General features: G+C 36.4%; 1 protein-coding gene across 1 annotated transcript; it reads right to left on the bottom strand.

The window, feature by feature from the left end:
* Positions 1-831: 831 nt before the first annotated feature.
* On the bottom strand, positions 832-13,664 carry Cnep1r1 (CTD nuclear envelope phosphatase 1 regulatory subunit 1). The gene is made up of 6 exons (XM_027939065.2): positions 13,549-13,664; positions 12,432-12,503; positions 9,464-9,537; positions 6,026-6,135; positions 5,848-5,902; positions 832-2,179 (listed from the first exon to the last, which is right to left on the bottom strand). The coding sequence occupies exons 1-6, from the start codon at positions 13,571-13,573 to the stop codon at positions 2,138-2,140; spliced, it is 378 nt and encodes a 125-aa protein (XP_027794866.1). The 5' UTR covers positions 13,574-13,664; the 3' UTR covers positions 832-2,137.
* Positions 13,665-15,485: the final 1,821 nt, after the last annotated feature.

Below are 15,485 nucleotides of genomic sequence, written 5' to 3'. Positions count from 1 at the left end.
TAAGTTGCTGAGGCTGGCCTGGAACTTGTGATCCTCTTGCCTCAGCCTCCCAAATCACTGGGATTACATATGAATACCACCATGTCTGGCTTGGCTATCTTTAAATCCTGGGAACCCAGAGTAAGGTCATCACAAGTCTGAGACTGCTTTCCCTACTTGTAAAATTAGAGAACTGTTCAACTGTAACTCTCCCAACAGTGTGGAAGGAGGGAGGAGAGGATGGAGGTGGTGTTGAGAAACACATGTGGCAAGGATCCTTGAGCCATTTCATCTGGAGCAAAATTTTTTTGGGGGAAATGAGATGTTCTGGTAGAAATAAAGTGAAGAAATTCTCTGGAAGGGTAACAGAAGTTTTTTTTTTTTGGAGCCAATGGACTCCAAGTAGTCTGGCATCAGGATATACCTTTCAAGTGCATGCAAATGCATACAGGCATATTTTTCTAGGGGAGAAGAGTCAAGATTTTTATTAAATATTCAAGAGTTCATAACTCCAAAAACAATTTAAGGACCTATAATTCCCTCTTCAGCTTTATAGTCTTGGAGGAAACTGGCAATCTAAGTTTGTAAAAAGCAACATGAGAAAACCTGCACTTTCTGATTAAAAGCCAAATGTTACTAGGTTATGATTAATAAGACGTATTAAAGGTAACAATAACCTAATAAATTAGGTACCTACAATTAATGCTTCAAATTTGATCTACTGGATACAGAGTTAAGGTAAATTATCTCATTTGGAATTGGCCTTTATCCGATACAGACAGTATGTTTAAAATATTCTTTTTCAGAGTTACATACTTACAATAAAGCAAAGAAAAAAAGTCTAATCACTAGTTATATATAAAGTATTTATTTTTATGCACATATTTACCTACAAAATTTACAGAAAATAAAACAAAGCATAATATATAGAATACCCTCTAAGACTTCTTAGGAGCAGAGGGTTTTATTGCTGCAGTTCGAAGAATAAATTTTTTTACGTGTGAAAGCCAAGATGAATACATTTATGTTAAATGGCAGCCTTGTTAAAAAGTTTTTGTTTTATTATTGAAATTTCAGCTTTATGTTAAATGAAATTTAAAAGATTGCTCATGAAATAATTTAAACTTCCAAAATCTTCTATTAAACAGGTAAAAGGCACCTCCAGTACTTAAAAATATTTACAGCAATCCCAATAGTTTAATTTTAAGGGTTACTATAGTACATGTGGCTGTTATACATACACAGTATGTCATTAACGCTCTCTAAACAGTGAGAATTGTAGACTCTAGTTTGTGGCACCGCTCCTGTGTTATCCTGGGAATGGAGCAGGACACTCAGTCACACCTGTATACTACTAGTGTAACAATATATCCACCACAGCATTCAATCCAATTATCTAAAACGACAACTATCAAATCCCCAAACAATACATAATTTATAACTAAAATTGTACATTCAGAAGACTCTGGGTGTTCTTAAAATTCTTAAAAAAATATAAAGTATATTTAGCATTAAATGAAAACAGTGAACTGAAAAATATGACAACAGATGTGAGAGGTCAGTATCTGGTTTAACAAAAATTGTCAAAACATCTATAATTTCTTACAACATAATGGAGATGAGTTTTCCTCAGAATAAGCGGAATCCAATGTTTTTCCTGCAGTACAATTAAAAGAGGAGTCACGAATGAAAGGCACACATAATAGCTGGTTTTGAAGAGCTGTGGGGATGGCAAGCAGATGTTCCTGAAAACACTGGTGCAGGAGAACAAAGTCCACACAACATTTTCCTCTTTAACATTGGCATTGATTTGCTATTTACAGTAGTTTGCAAAAATACATTATAAAAACTGAATGAGGTTCTGTTTCTAAGTTTAACTTAGTAACATACATACATACTTCATCTGCAAAAATCTTCGCAGGTGCTGAAGTACTAAAGTGACACTAATACTGAACACAGGTAATCAAAGGTACCAAAGCACTGATAACTTGAGTCATCACCATCATCAGGATAATTTGGGTATATATTGCACACTTCTTGTCAGTTGTTCTATAACCTTCACATATCCAACTGCAAAAGGAATCCTTTATGGCTTTTTGCTGTATCACTTATTTGAAGAAAAGACTGTTTTAGGTCCTATAACAATGAGTGCAGATTGTCATTGAACGTGAGGCCTAGGTTTCAAAATTAGTTTTCCTGTCTGTAAAAAAGAAAAATAGTGTTTTTCAATATAGTTCTATTAACATACTACCATTTATTTATAAGCTTTAAAGGACATTTGCAGGAAACCAGAAATACTTAAAAATAGAAATACTTCTCTATACTTAGTCAATACTAAACAATTAATAGTTATGTCTTCAAAGTTTCCTTTTTGTGGACTGAATTATTACTTTAACACACATGCACAAAGTTGGGGGTGTAACTCAAGGGTAGAAATCATGTTTAGCATGCATGAAGCTCTGGGTTCAATTTCCAGCATCAGAAACATAAAAAAATAAAACCACACATATACGTCTTTATTTGAAGACCCTGCCCACCGGTTACCTAGAAACCAGCCAATCAATCCACTTGATAAAATGCCAAACTGGTACAATTTATACTTCTTACCAAAGTCTGACACAAAAACCATTTCTCCTTTCCAATTAAAAAAAAAAAAAGTTTTAATTTCTTCACAAAAAAAGTAAAATGGTTTAGAACAATGAACATTTACACACTGCTCTTTAATTATGTTTGAAATTTCATAAATAAATACCTTTTCCATTGTTTTATTCAGTATGCTGGTAAAACTGTGTAAGCTGAGTCAAGTTTACAAAAAAAAATCAATAAAAATAATAATAGTTAAGTGCATGTTACATAATCCAAACAATTCTGGGAATTTATCTTATGGAAACTAGATTCAAGTGCACAGATATACGTACTATTAACAATGCATTTATTCAATATTTATCAAACACCTACTATGTGCCAGGCCCTGTGTGAAGTGCTGGGATCTAGTAATGAACTAGACCAAGTCCCCTATCATCATGGAGCTTAAGTTCCATCATAGAATACAAACACATATAGTATGGAAAGTAGGGTAACAACTGTATGTCCAATGGGGGATTAAATTATGATTCATAAAAATGGGACAATATGCAAATAAAAAAAATCAAGACCAAAAATGAGATAAAGGACCTGCATGTGATTATTGCCCAATAACTGGTGGTGAAAGAAGCAAATTTGAAAAATCTAGACCATATTCCTTTTATAAGTCAATAAGAGGGCTTGGGGATTTAGCTCAGTGGAGGGTGGTTACTCACATACATGAGACTCTGAGTTCAATCAGGAGCCCCCAGCACTCCCGCTCCCCAAGTCAATGAGAATATAAAACATGGTGGTTATCTTCGCTGGTGAAATTTCAGGTCGTTTTAATTATTTTTATCTTCAGTTTAAATGTGTTATTTAAACTGTATAGATTTTGTTTACTTCTTGATTCTTTCACTTAAATTTTGATCATTTAGTTTTTGGTAATTTCTTGATATCTTGGAATACTTTTTCCACTGTTTTACTGAGGCATAATTTTGATGCAAGAAAATGTGCAAAGGCCTGAGGGTATAGCTCAGTGGTACAGCATTTGCCCAGCTCGTGTGGCACTAGGTTTTAGGCTCAGAGTGAACACACACCCAAACAACCAACAATGACCGAAGCAAAACAAAACAAAAAACACAAAAGAATCTTGTAGTTTTGAGTTTGATAAACATGATGTTCATGTAGCCACCACTCTGAGCAAGCTATGGAACATTACCACCCAGAAAAATCCTCTGTGCCCTATTCCAGCCAATGGTGTCTATTCCCTACTCCATAGGGCCATAACCACTTTCAGCTTGGCCCGTATTTGATCTGTGAATAAACTGGATTGCATGTCTTCTTTTGTATCTGCTTTTTTCAATGTATTTCTGAGTTTCATCCATGTTAATTCATGTTTCACAATTTGTCCCTTTTAAATACTGAGTTCCACTGCATGCACATACCATTATTTATTTATCCACAGGGTTAGCCTATTTTAAATCTATTTTTAATCATAAGATATTAACGAAATCCCATTATATATTAAAAAAAAAATCAATACAGATACGCTAAGGCCATACTTTCTACCTAACTCAAATTCTAATTCTCTCCAGAAACTAATTCCAGCATGGGTTTATATTCACAAATAGTAAAAATTTCATGTTTCATATATGAAAATATTTATAGGTGAAATGTATCACTTGGGATTTGTTTCAAAATAATCAGGAGAAGAATGCAGGCAAAGGAACATATAAAATAGGAATGGCTTTGAGTTGATTACTGACACTAGGTACATGGAAGCTCATTATACTCTTCTCTTTAATTATATTGGAACATTTCCATAATTAAAACTTTAAAAAATGGTATCATACTATACATATTGTTTGGTAATTTGCTTTTTATGCCTAACATTCTGTTTTGGAAATCTCCCTTAGATTTATTTATTTTCTAAGACATGACTACATCACAGTCAATTTTACCACTCCCTTGTTAAGAAACAAAGATTGTTCCCATTTTGTCAATACTACAAAAGATGTACAGTTAACAACCTTGTATTTGCTTCCTTCTTTCCAAGTGCAATGGTCCCCCACCAGGTGGGTAGAATGGATACATCTGGAGGCCTAAGCCTGCACATTACAATTTATAACAATAATGAAAAGCTGCTCTCCAAAATGGCTGAATCAATTTAAATTCCCAACACAGCAATATATGGGTACATCCACTTTACCATTAGTAATAGAGTTATCAAGGTATTTAACTTTTGCCAATAAGACAGGTAAAGCAAATGGAACTATTTCACTTTGCATTTCCCTGATAAAAATGTCTAGTCTCATGCTGCCAAGGATGGCCCCAAATTCCTAGGCTCAAGTAATCTTCCTGTCTCAGTCTCTGGAGTAGCTGGGATTACAGGCATGTGACATTGTGACCAGTTATCAATGTCTTTTTAAACATATTTAAGACTTTAATCTATATGGAATTTAGTTTTTTTATTGATGCAAGGGGAGAGCTAAATTCATTTTATTCCAAATGAAGAGCCAATTCTTTCTCTTACTTTGAAATACTATCTTTTATCCTCTAATTCTAAAAAAAAAAAATGTGAGTTCAGTCTTTATTCTTCTCTACTGACGCAGCTGTTTTCTTCCCTTATTGCCTTTTTTTCCCTTTTTGTGGTGCTGGGAATGGAACTCAAGGCCTCACACATGCTTGGCAAATGCTCTACTGCTGAGTTACATTCCCAGCCCCCTCATGCTTCTTTTGAGTTTTTATTCTAATTTTATATAATGAACAGGTATTATTTAATTTTTTAAATGGAGATAAAAAATACTTTTATAAATAAAACAAGCAAATAGAAGGTAACAATCAAAACTGTGAGACACTTGTAATGCACTGGTCCTCGATCTACTGTTTAAAACACAGCAGGCCATCTATCTATAGCCCACAAATTAATGTATGCCTTATTTTACAAAGATACTGAATACCACAAGATATAAACCAATATGTTTTGAGCTATTTGGGGCCAATATTTGTCATATTTTATTGAATCTAAGATGGCTTCAATTTTAGGACATATCATGACTGCATGCCATTAATAATGATTAAACTGTCAACTCTGCCAATTTAATTGATACTATTGATTATTATATGTACCTCAATTGTAGAGATATTAAAATGTAGAAAACTGTGTCTTAGAATCAACACTATAAGAGACATTCTATTAATTTCAGATATAATTTATTATTAATAAAATGTCTGTTTTTCTAAAGCTAAACACTTGAGTTCTTTCATGTAGTTCTACAATTTTCTAACAAAAAGAATACTTACATCATCACAAGACATATTGTACTCTGCTAATACTGTTCGACATCGAGCTGCTATACTGAAGAAATTTGGTCAAAGGAAAATTTCTCATTTAAAAATAAGTTTCTAATAAGCACCTAGATAACCGAGAAAATGCTTTAGTTTTGTTCAGAGAATAAAGTCAATTGGTGGTAAAGGATACATTGACGGTGCAACTACTCTCTTGTGTATTCCAGCAAAGAACAAGCCTATTAGAGTGATACAGCTAATTGTGAAAAATGGATGATTCCATAATGATGTGAAGAAGGACACCTGTAAAAGAAAAGTGTGAAATATAAAAATGTTAAAATCTTAAGATATTGATTGCAACCTCCGCACTTGTACAGAAATAAATGTAGTATTTTTATTATCTAAAGTACAAGAATTTGATGACTTCCAATAATCCTAGTTATCTTTATTGCTACTCTGTAAAACTGAAAATGATGTGTATAAGATACACATATAGCCTCAATATAGCAAGACAATACAGCAATATCCAGTCTATTCATTTCAAATACTTGAACCATTACAAATTCATTCCTATAATCAAAAAACAAGCCTATTATAAATATTTATTAAATTCTGTGTTCAGTGAATGAAGATGAAGCCTGTAGTTAAATGTGATCTAGCTACTTTCCCTGTAAAAGTTTCCTTAAGAGTGGGGCCAGCTCTGACATTCACAACCTGGTCCTGGTCAAGTCTGCCACACTTCCCCACACGTTACCTTCCCTATGTGGCTAACTCCTACACACAAACCCTTATAAGGCTCAGCTTCAGCAACACCATTTTTCCTCCAGGCAACAAATGAGTTTGGTTTTGAAACTACTGAGATTTTTAATGGTTACAGAATATTCAAGCAGAGAAAAAATGATTCATGGCTATCTGAATAAAACTAGAATTCAAGAGAAAGAAAAGACTTTTTTTTTAGACCTGAGTATAATCTCAGATGATGGTAGAAAACGGGACAACACAAAATTCTAAGATATGCAGAGGGACAAGAGTTTAGGACCTACGATTAGAATAAGAGAGGGCATCTGAAACACATGACTGGGAAATAAAACAGGCTGATCAGAAAGAGAACAAGCATTTAAGAGAATCTAGGGGAAATCAAATTGGATCAGTTAACTAGATGGGACTAATAAATTCAAGCTAAGCACATCCCTACTCCACTTCAGATGTGTCCTATTTTTTTATTTGTTCTTTTTAAATATACATAGTAGTAGAGTATATCTGACATAACATACACAGAGTGTGACTTATTCTAATTAGAACCCCATTCTTGTGGTTGTACATAATGTGAAGTTTCACTGGTTGTGTAGTCTTACATGAACACAGGAAGATGTGTCCTATTTTTAAGACAGAGAAGTAAATACATGTGCATATTTCAAAACAAAGAAAAGCACCAGGTAGATGGTTCAGCGAGGCATTATTTCAAAAAAATCTGCCAAATAAAGAGATGAAAAGCTGAATATATCAGGACAGAAGAAGCACCCCAAAAAGATGAGATCCTAACGAGAGGCTAATATTCCAGAGGAGTGTTTTCCTAAAACCTCTGAGGACAGTTTTGATTCCTGTAAGCCAGCTGTGTGGTCTGCACAGTTAGCAGATATAATGCTTTACTTTTTAATTTTAATTATGTCAGTCAGTTTTAGCCTCTTTTCCTCCATATTAACAATCAACTGCCTCCAAACAGCAGCTGTCCCCTTTGACCAGGCATCTGCTGCATCCCTTCTCTCACAGTCTCTTCCAGCTAGCATATGGCTTCTGCGTTTGCAACTCCTGCTTCAGTCACAACTGCTGGTTAAGACTCTTGTCAGGTTTGGGGTTATTAAATACTGAAATAAAAAGAGCCAACCCTAAGGCTAATGGTTATATTCTCACCTAATTTAGAAAATTATATTAACTACATAGTTTTGGTTCTATTTCAAATTACATTTAATTCTGTGTTTTATTAAGATCTCAACTAGCTGAAATCAGCTTATATTTTTCCCAATTAGAAGTCAGACTCATTTCCCAAGATAGATCTTTTTCAATCTTCTTGCCAGCCTTTCTACTCTCGCCCTAAAGATGAGTACCAAACGCAGCCTTGAGATCAGAATTTTACAAATGAACACACAGGAGAGTTTCCTGTCTGCCATAAAACCCCTCTATTAACATAAAACTCCATCACCAACTTCCCTTCCTTCCTTATCCTTTTATATATCCCCTTTGGTGAATGGTCAAGGAGACTACATGCTAAATAAACCCTGGCCATCTGAAATTCCATTTAAACTGATAACAAAAAGCTTTACTCTATGTTTTTCTCTTGCATAACCTAAAAGCTTATAAATAAAATTACAAGAAGTAGTGTTCTAATTAGAGTTTAAGGCGGGGGAGGGTGTAGCTCAGTGGTAGAATGCTTGCCTAGCATATATGAAGCACTGGGTTCAATCCTCAGCACCACATAAAAATAAATAAATAAATAAATAAAAATTAAAAATTTTAAAGAGGGGAAAGGGATTTTTAAGATTTGTGAAAATTATAACATTGTTTTTATCTAAATAAAAACTGCACTGGGGGAAAAAGTTCATGAAAAATTGAAGACTAGTGCTTCTCTAATAAAAAAGCCAAAGTTTGAAATTAAGGCACAATATAGTAGAAAGAGGCAGAAATTTGAGAAACATTTTATCAGCTTTCATCAAAGAATGCTTCAAGAAATAACATTATGAAATCTGTTATTGCATTTGGTGTAGAAATGTTCTTGCACAGTGCCCAATGGGAGATTTCTTGGCATTTCCTATATTAAATTCCAGGCAGGAAATTTTTTACAGATAAATGCTGAGAAAGAAAAACTTTGCTAGCTCAAGGACTGATACATGTGTTCTCCTCACATACAATGAAAAGCGTAGAATTAACCTGTGACTTCACTGATTAGGCAACTCAGATTAATTGATAACTCAATTCTGGTAACTGTATGGGGTTACATAGCCTATATACCAATAACCTGGTTTCCTTCCTGGTTTTGACCTCCTAGTCTTTTTTTTTTTTAAATACCTTTATTCTATTTATTCATTTGTATGTGGTGCTGAGGATTGAAGCCAGGGTCTCACAAGTTCTAGGCAAGCACTCTACCGCTGAGCTATAGCCCCAGCCCCGCTAATCGGGTTTTTAATCACACTTAGTTTGCTATTTTGTCATGTTTCCTATAAAATCACCCCAAAAGCTTTATAGGATGAAGAAAGGTATTAACAGAGATAATTCAGAAGAAAATATAATTTATAAAAGCTGGCACTGATGACACTAAATAAACAAAGCAGGACAGAGATGTTCACACTGAAATAAACAAAAATGAGATGTAAAAAAGTGGAAAATCTGTTCACAAACTCAGCAGTGAATTGAGAAATAACATAAATGGAGTAACATTTCTTAGGCCTTTTCCCTTGTAAAAATAATTCACAACAATCAAAGTTTTCCTTAAGCAAATTAATGTAGGGCATATTTTAATAGAATGATTAATATCATTAGTAGTAGTTACAGGTAGCATATTAATAATACTTTACAATTAACAAAGAACTACTATATCTCATTTAATCTACTAAAGATTTTAAAACAAAACTTCTACCTTTTGTGTCTCAGGATCTATTAACCAGTTCCAGGCACCAGTAGCTGTACAGACAGATACCACTATAAGCAGCACTGATGAAAGATAAACACGAAATTAGTAAGCAAATGTACCCTTAATACATGACACTACAACCACCAGTTCCTAATAAATGACAGTCAAGGAATGTAGCACTTCATCAAATGGAAAATTCATTGATTGGATTAAAGAATTAGGAGAATTGCCACAAGACCTTGAGGAATTCTCTTAAATATTCTGAACCTCAGTAATTGATAACAACTTCCTTATTAGTTAAAATTTATGAGAATGAAGATTAATGAAATTAAAACCAAGAATCCAGATGGTGAAACTTTAATATAAGATTCTATGTTATATAACTTTCACTGTGCTTTGTGTCGATTTTGCAGATCTGATAAACAACCAAAAACTTCTCATTTTTTAATGTAAACAAGCCAAACAAAGACTCCTTTTTGAATGCACTGAGAATTCTGTTTAAAGGGTGCTGCCCTGCAGACAACTGCCTGCTGTTGAATTAACAAAGGTCAGTGTTAGAAGTATGGAGTCAGTGTGGAGCAGACCAATCAATATCAGATTTCCCATAAGGACTTAAAGGAAAGTCAGCATAGAAATTACAGCTAGTTTAGAGCTTGTAAAAGGTTTATTTTTTCCTACTAAGCTAGACTTATTTTAGAAATTCTAAATAGATCAGAAATAAAACTTAAGAATGAATGGTGTTACTAAAGAACTGTAAATGGGCATGAAGAGCTAGTTTATATTCTGAAGGTGAGGACAGCTGCATGTCTTTCAGTTAGGATACATAAAACTTTCAAATATGCAGATCAAAAAAAATACTAAAACCTTATTTCTTCCAGAGTTGGAAGAGTTAAATCACAGAAAAAAAAATTAATTTAATAACAAAATCAAAATTTCAAATTTATGTTCTGAGCTAAAAGAAATTTCAATTTCTTTTTTAAAATGTGGATATTTTATTTTTTATTTATTCTAATTAAACTCAATTTCTTATAATTCTGTATTTCCAGAAACAAATATACAATATCACCCAATTTTCTTCAAATGAAGTAAAACCAAAATTAAAATACCAGAAAGAACCTCATATACATGCTTTTTATTTGATTGGTGCATTAACCAAGCTGATGTCATTTATATTTCAGCACTGAGACACATGTCAGAGGAAGAGTAAAGTGTGTTCATTGTATCATTTTATAAAACAGCAGCATCATATGCATTTAAAAGATTCTCAAATAACAGTGAAACAAATTTTTGGGGGGAGCAATTCCTAGTTAAACCAGAGAATGAGATAAAATCATTACTTCAGGATTCTGACCAACCAGAATTGAAGTATATGATTAAAACTTCACAAACAGATCTAATAAAAATTTCACAAAAAATTCTGATGTGGGGGGAAAAACCCTTAACTTCAACATTTCTTTTTTGGTCCTGCAAACTAAGTTACAATTAGAAATGAATTGTGTTTTTGGGGTGCGGATATAGCTCAGAGGTAGAGTACTTGCCTAGCAGGCTTGAGGCCCTGGGTTCCATCCCCAGTACCACCATAAAAAAAGTATGACCTCAATGTGTGCTACTGTACTTTCTTCTAGGCAGGAATTAAATTTCAATCACGAACATCCAAGATATTAGCTCATTACGTCCCATGGTCTTATACAGAATTTGAAAACTTAGAACTTAATGAATTAAGACTGGTCCACAGCCAGCATGGTGGCACATTCAGTTATTAGAGAGGCAGGGACAGGAGGATCACTTGAGCCCAGAAGTTGAGACCAGCCTGGATAACATGAGACCCCACTGAAAAAAAGAACTGGTCCTAACACAAGTTAGCAAAGCTTTTTGTTTGATATCTCTTCACTTATGTATTTGTCCATATTTCCTACATAGTATTTTTAAATGGGGCAGTAACTATAATTCATTCAAATAACATTTTGCAGCACTGATATTTATGAATAGATACTAATAATGTGAATTGCTTGTCTGGGTCAGGGTCCAAAGCAGTGCAATTATGCAGTAAAATTCAACTAAGAAATTTAATAATCTTGGCAGATACACACTAAATATTATGATTTTAAATTTTCTGATGCTGGGGACTGAACCAAAGGCCTAGCACAAACTAAGCACATACTCTACCACTAAGTTATAAGTTCCAGCCAAAATGTAGTTTTTCTTTTTCTACTACTGGGGATTGAAACTGGGATGCACTACCACTGGGCTACATTCCCAGCCCTTTTCATTTTATTTTGAGACAAGCTTGCTAAGTTGCTGAGGTTGGCCTCAAACTTTTGATCCTCCTGCCTAGGCCTCTTGAGTTGCTAGGATTACAGGTGTGTGCCACTCCATCAAGCATTTTTTTTTTTTTTTTTTTTGAGTGCTGGGGATTGAACCCAGGAACAGTCTACCACTGAGCTATATCCCCAGCCCTTTTCATTTTTAGATAGGTTCTCATGATATTGCTCAGCTGGCCTTGAACTCTGAGTTCTCTTGTCCCAGCCTTGGTGGTAGCTGGGATTACAAATTCACTCCACTGTACCCAGCTGCCTTTTCTTAAAATTTATTTCAATACTTTGTAAGCAAATTGTAAAACTGTTAAAAAGGGTAATAAAATTTGTATTACTTGTTTTCTTATCTAAATAGTTATAGTATCTTTTATAACAAATTAAAGTGTATGTATTTTTATGGAAAAATTAAAATTCATCCATAAAAAATATGGTGTTCTTTTAGAGTAGCCAGTTACAATGTTCCTTTTCTTAAATATTTCTTTGTTATGCATTCTTTGTGATGTTAAATAAAGTTTAAAATTGTTTAAAGAAAAATCTTATGAATTAGTAAAGCAAGCATTTGTTAATCAGAAGTTTTATGTAAAAGCAAATCAGTCCTTCTAAGGGATAAAAGATCAACTATCACTTTATCCTCCCATACAAAACATTGAGGAACTTACTTCTCCAACGTCCAGTGGCAGGTTGCAAACAATGAATATATTCAGTAAGTCTCCTCTCGAAAGCCTTGAGATCTAGGTAAAAAGATTTCGGTTCTCTAATTAGCCACTCCAACTATTTTTGAATCTATCAAAAGGAAATTTTAGAAAGTGCTTCAGATCTCACACACCAACTTATGTGTATCACTGCACTGTTTGTTTACTGTAACAGTTTTAACCACGTGACAAAAACATTAGATTTCCAATTTCACGTTGAGGAAATTGGCTAGTTCACTTTTAGAAGCTTCAAAAACTGGTAGGTGGAAAATCAGCAACTTCAACGGGCACCAAAACCCAACGGCGGAAGGCTGAAAATCAAAGAATTAAAAAGAAGTCGAGTTCTAATTCTCTTAGAACCAAGAACCAAGAACACCACCAAAACCTTCGAGGACTGCCATTATCCGGTTGCGCCAAGTCTATTTCTTTACTAGACTTATTGACACCTGTAACGTGTGTGTGCGTGCATATGTATGTGTGTGTGTGTGTGTGTAAAGACCTGGCCTTTATCCTTATCCCTCTGCAAGGGTTACAAGGTGATCTGGGTGGCACCATCAAAGCGCCTACACCTTGCTCTAAGACCGGGGCGCCCGAGGTGCTTGCTCTGTAAAGGAGGTAGGGTTTCATTTTCACGCTGGTGTTTTTAAACCTTCAGACCTCGAAGCACTTCCTAACCCCGAAAGTTACCGGAAACCACGGAACCAACGAGGGATTCAGCTCTCAGCTCGTGAGGTTATCGGGTATGGAATGAAAACGAGTCAGCACCCCGTAACCTGCGAGGGGCAAGCGTTCGCCAATGAATAGAAAATAAAAGTACAGCCCTGCAGGAGCTCCGCGGTCCAGGCCGGGGTGGCCGGGGTGGCTAGAGAGCGGGCGCGGGGGAGGAGAGAGCTGACGCGCCGCCCCCGGCGTGGGGCCACCTCGCCGGCCCCTGCGCACCCCCAAGAAGCTCCGGGCCGCATCACTCCATCCTCCACGGCCTCCGCTGTCCGAGGGGGGGCGGTCTCCGCGACGCCGCCCCCACCCCCGAACCCCGCCGGCTACCGGGAGGAGCCCCAGGACCATCCTGGGTGACCCGCCTTACCTTCCGCCTGCTCCAGCGAGTTCATTTCGGGCGGCAACTCCGGTTACCGCCGCTGCCCCGTCCGCATCTCAGCCCCGCGGCCCCCGCCCGGCCCAGAGCGCCAACTCCCACCTCTAACCGCTCCCTTCTACCCCTCCCCGTCGCACCGCCCCTTTACTTAGATCCGCTGCGCTCATTGGATACCTCTGCTCGACTCGGCAACTAAGACGATTTTCTATTGGCTAATTTTCGTACTAGCCTCGGGATCCAGCGTTGGACGGTCAGCCGGAGGGACCAAGAACTGCTGGAGGCCGGACTGATGTAACGCTGATGCCGCCTCCTGCCCCGGGGAGGAACTGCAGGTTACCCGAATCATTTCGTTCATTCTTACAGTCCTTCCTAATTCCCTGCTTGCTTCTTTCATTCATCAAATAGCGATTGAACGCCACTACCTTCCGGGCAATATTCTGGTCGGTATCGAGGGATACAGAAATCCACAGGTTTCCCCCTGCCCTCCAGGAGCTCAAGGAGAAATCAAATATGTACAGAACTAGGTAGAACCCCAAATGGGGGATTCTCTTAATTATGGCACCTCTTTCCCAGATACCCAACCCCTTAAGCATGTCTTTCTTGCTTTCTTCTGACGTCACCTATCTTTTATAAACTATAAAGAAGTCTCAATATCTATAACTTTTAAAAAAATCTGTAAGGGGTTGGGTACACTTATATTTGATGACTGTGCATTCTTGCCTATTTCCTGGTGATGATTCATTCATTCAAGAGTGATTTATTGCATGACGTGCTAGGCACTTTATACAATTATGAGCAAGATAAACAAGATTCCTGTCCTCAAAGTGTAGGAGTTGTAGCAAGCAATAAACATGAAAATAAGTTATTCCAGATAAGGATAATTTTATGAAGGAAATAATAGGGGAATAAGATATGAGATAAAGTAGGTTAACAGGAGTAGTATTTGAACTGAGAACACCATGACAGGGAAGTATCCAGCCATGCAAAGATGAGACTAAGAAGGTTCGAAGCAGCTGGCCTCCCCCGCCCCCACTACCGGTATTTTGTGTATTTTATTCACTCTCAACGTTCTACTTCCTCACTTGCCGCAGCATTCATTGACATACCCCCTATTATTTCATGTGGTAGGTTCCTCTACTGTAGCACTTTTCCACGATTTCCATTTAGGGAGACTGCCTCTGGACCAAACTCTTTACGTTCATTGTCTCATTTAAACTTCCACTGTGATATTTTTTTTAAACTGTGGGTCAAACCCTTTAGGTCAAGAAATCCATTTAATGACCCATAACCATTATTTTTTAATGAACTAAACTAAAATTTTAAAGTAATATCATTGGAAATGAGGATATATTTAGTTTCCTGGTCTTTTGTTTTAGCCGTGTGTGCATGCACACCGGCTTTGTGTTCTTATCAAAATTGTATATACCTGACTGAGGGTTCCAGTAAACAAAAGTTTTTTTTTTAAAGTTTGAAAGGCAGGTATTCATAGGCCAATTTTACCGCTGAGAAAAGCAAAATGAGCCCAGGTCTTACAATTATCATCACAGCCCAGATGGAGGCCTTAAGTCAAACTTCCCCTTTTGACTTCTTGCTCAATGTTCCATTTCTCTATCTCAAAGTCCAGTTCATCACATTTCCCTTTGGCACCCAGCAGTGCTTAGAGAACGGCCATTGAACATCCGTTTTATGACAGGCTCTCCTGGGCTAGATGCTGGGGAGGTGAGCAGTGAGACAAACTGAGGAAGAGGATAAGTGGGAGGTTTGCTAATTTGCCTTCAAAAGAGGCAACTGTGATCTTTGCAGGGCTTTTGTTTGCCTGAGTGGCATATGCAAATTTTGAGCAAGAGCCTGGGATAAGAGAGAGAAGAGGAAGAGCTGTCTCCTGGCCTTTTCCCTCTCCATTCTTTGTTTTCAACTATGCTCAAACA

Source organism: Marmota flaviventris, chromosome 18 (assembly GCF_047511675.1).
Source record: "Marmota flaviventris isolate mMarFla1 chromosome 18, mMarFla1.hap1, whole genome shotgun sequence".
In the NCBI taxonomy this organism is placed as follows: Eukaryota; Metazoa; Chordata; class Mammalia; order Rodentia; family Sciuridae; genus Marmota; species Marmota flaviventris.
The sequence above is the reverse complement of the archived record's forward strand: the minus strand, read 5'-3'. Positions and strand labels throughout refer to the sequence as shown.

Coding starts and splice junctions, on each gene's coding strand:
- Cnep1r1 (XM_027939065.2), bottom strand. CDS start 13,573: ATGAACTCGCTGGAGCAGGCGGAAG. Junction 5,903..6,025: donor AGAGTAGTTGCACCGTCAAT/GTATCCTTTACC, acceptor AAATTTCTTCAG/TATAGCAGCTCGATGTCGAA. Junction 2,180..5,847: donor ACAATATGTCTTGTGATGAT/GTAAGTATTCTT, acceptor TCTTTTTTACAG/ACAGGAAAACTAATTTTGAA.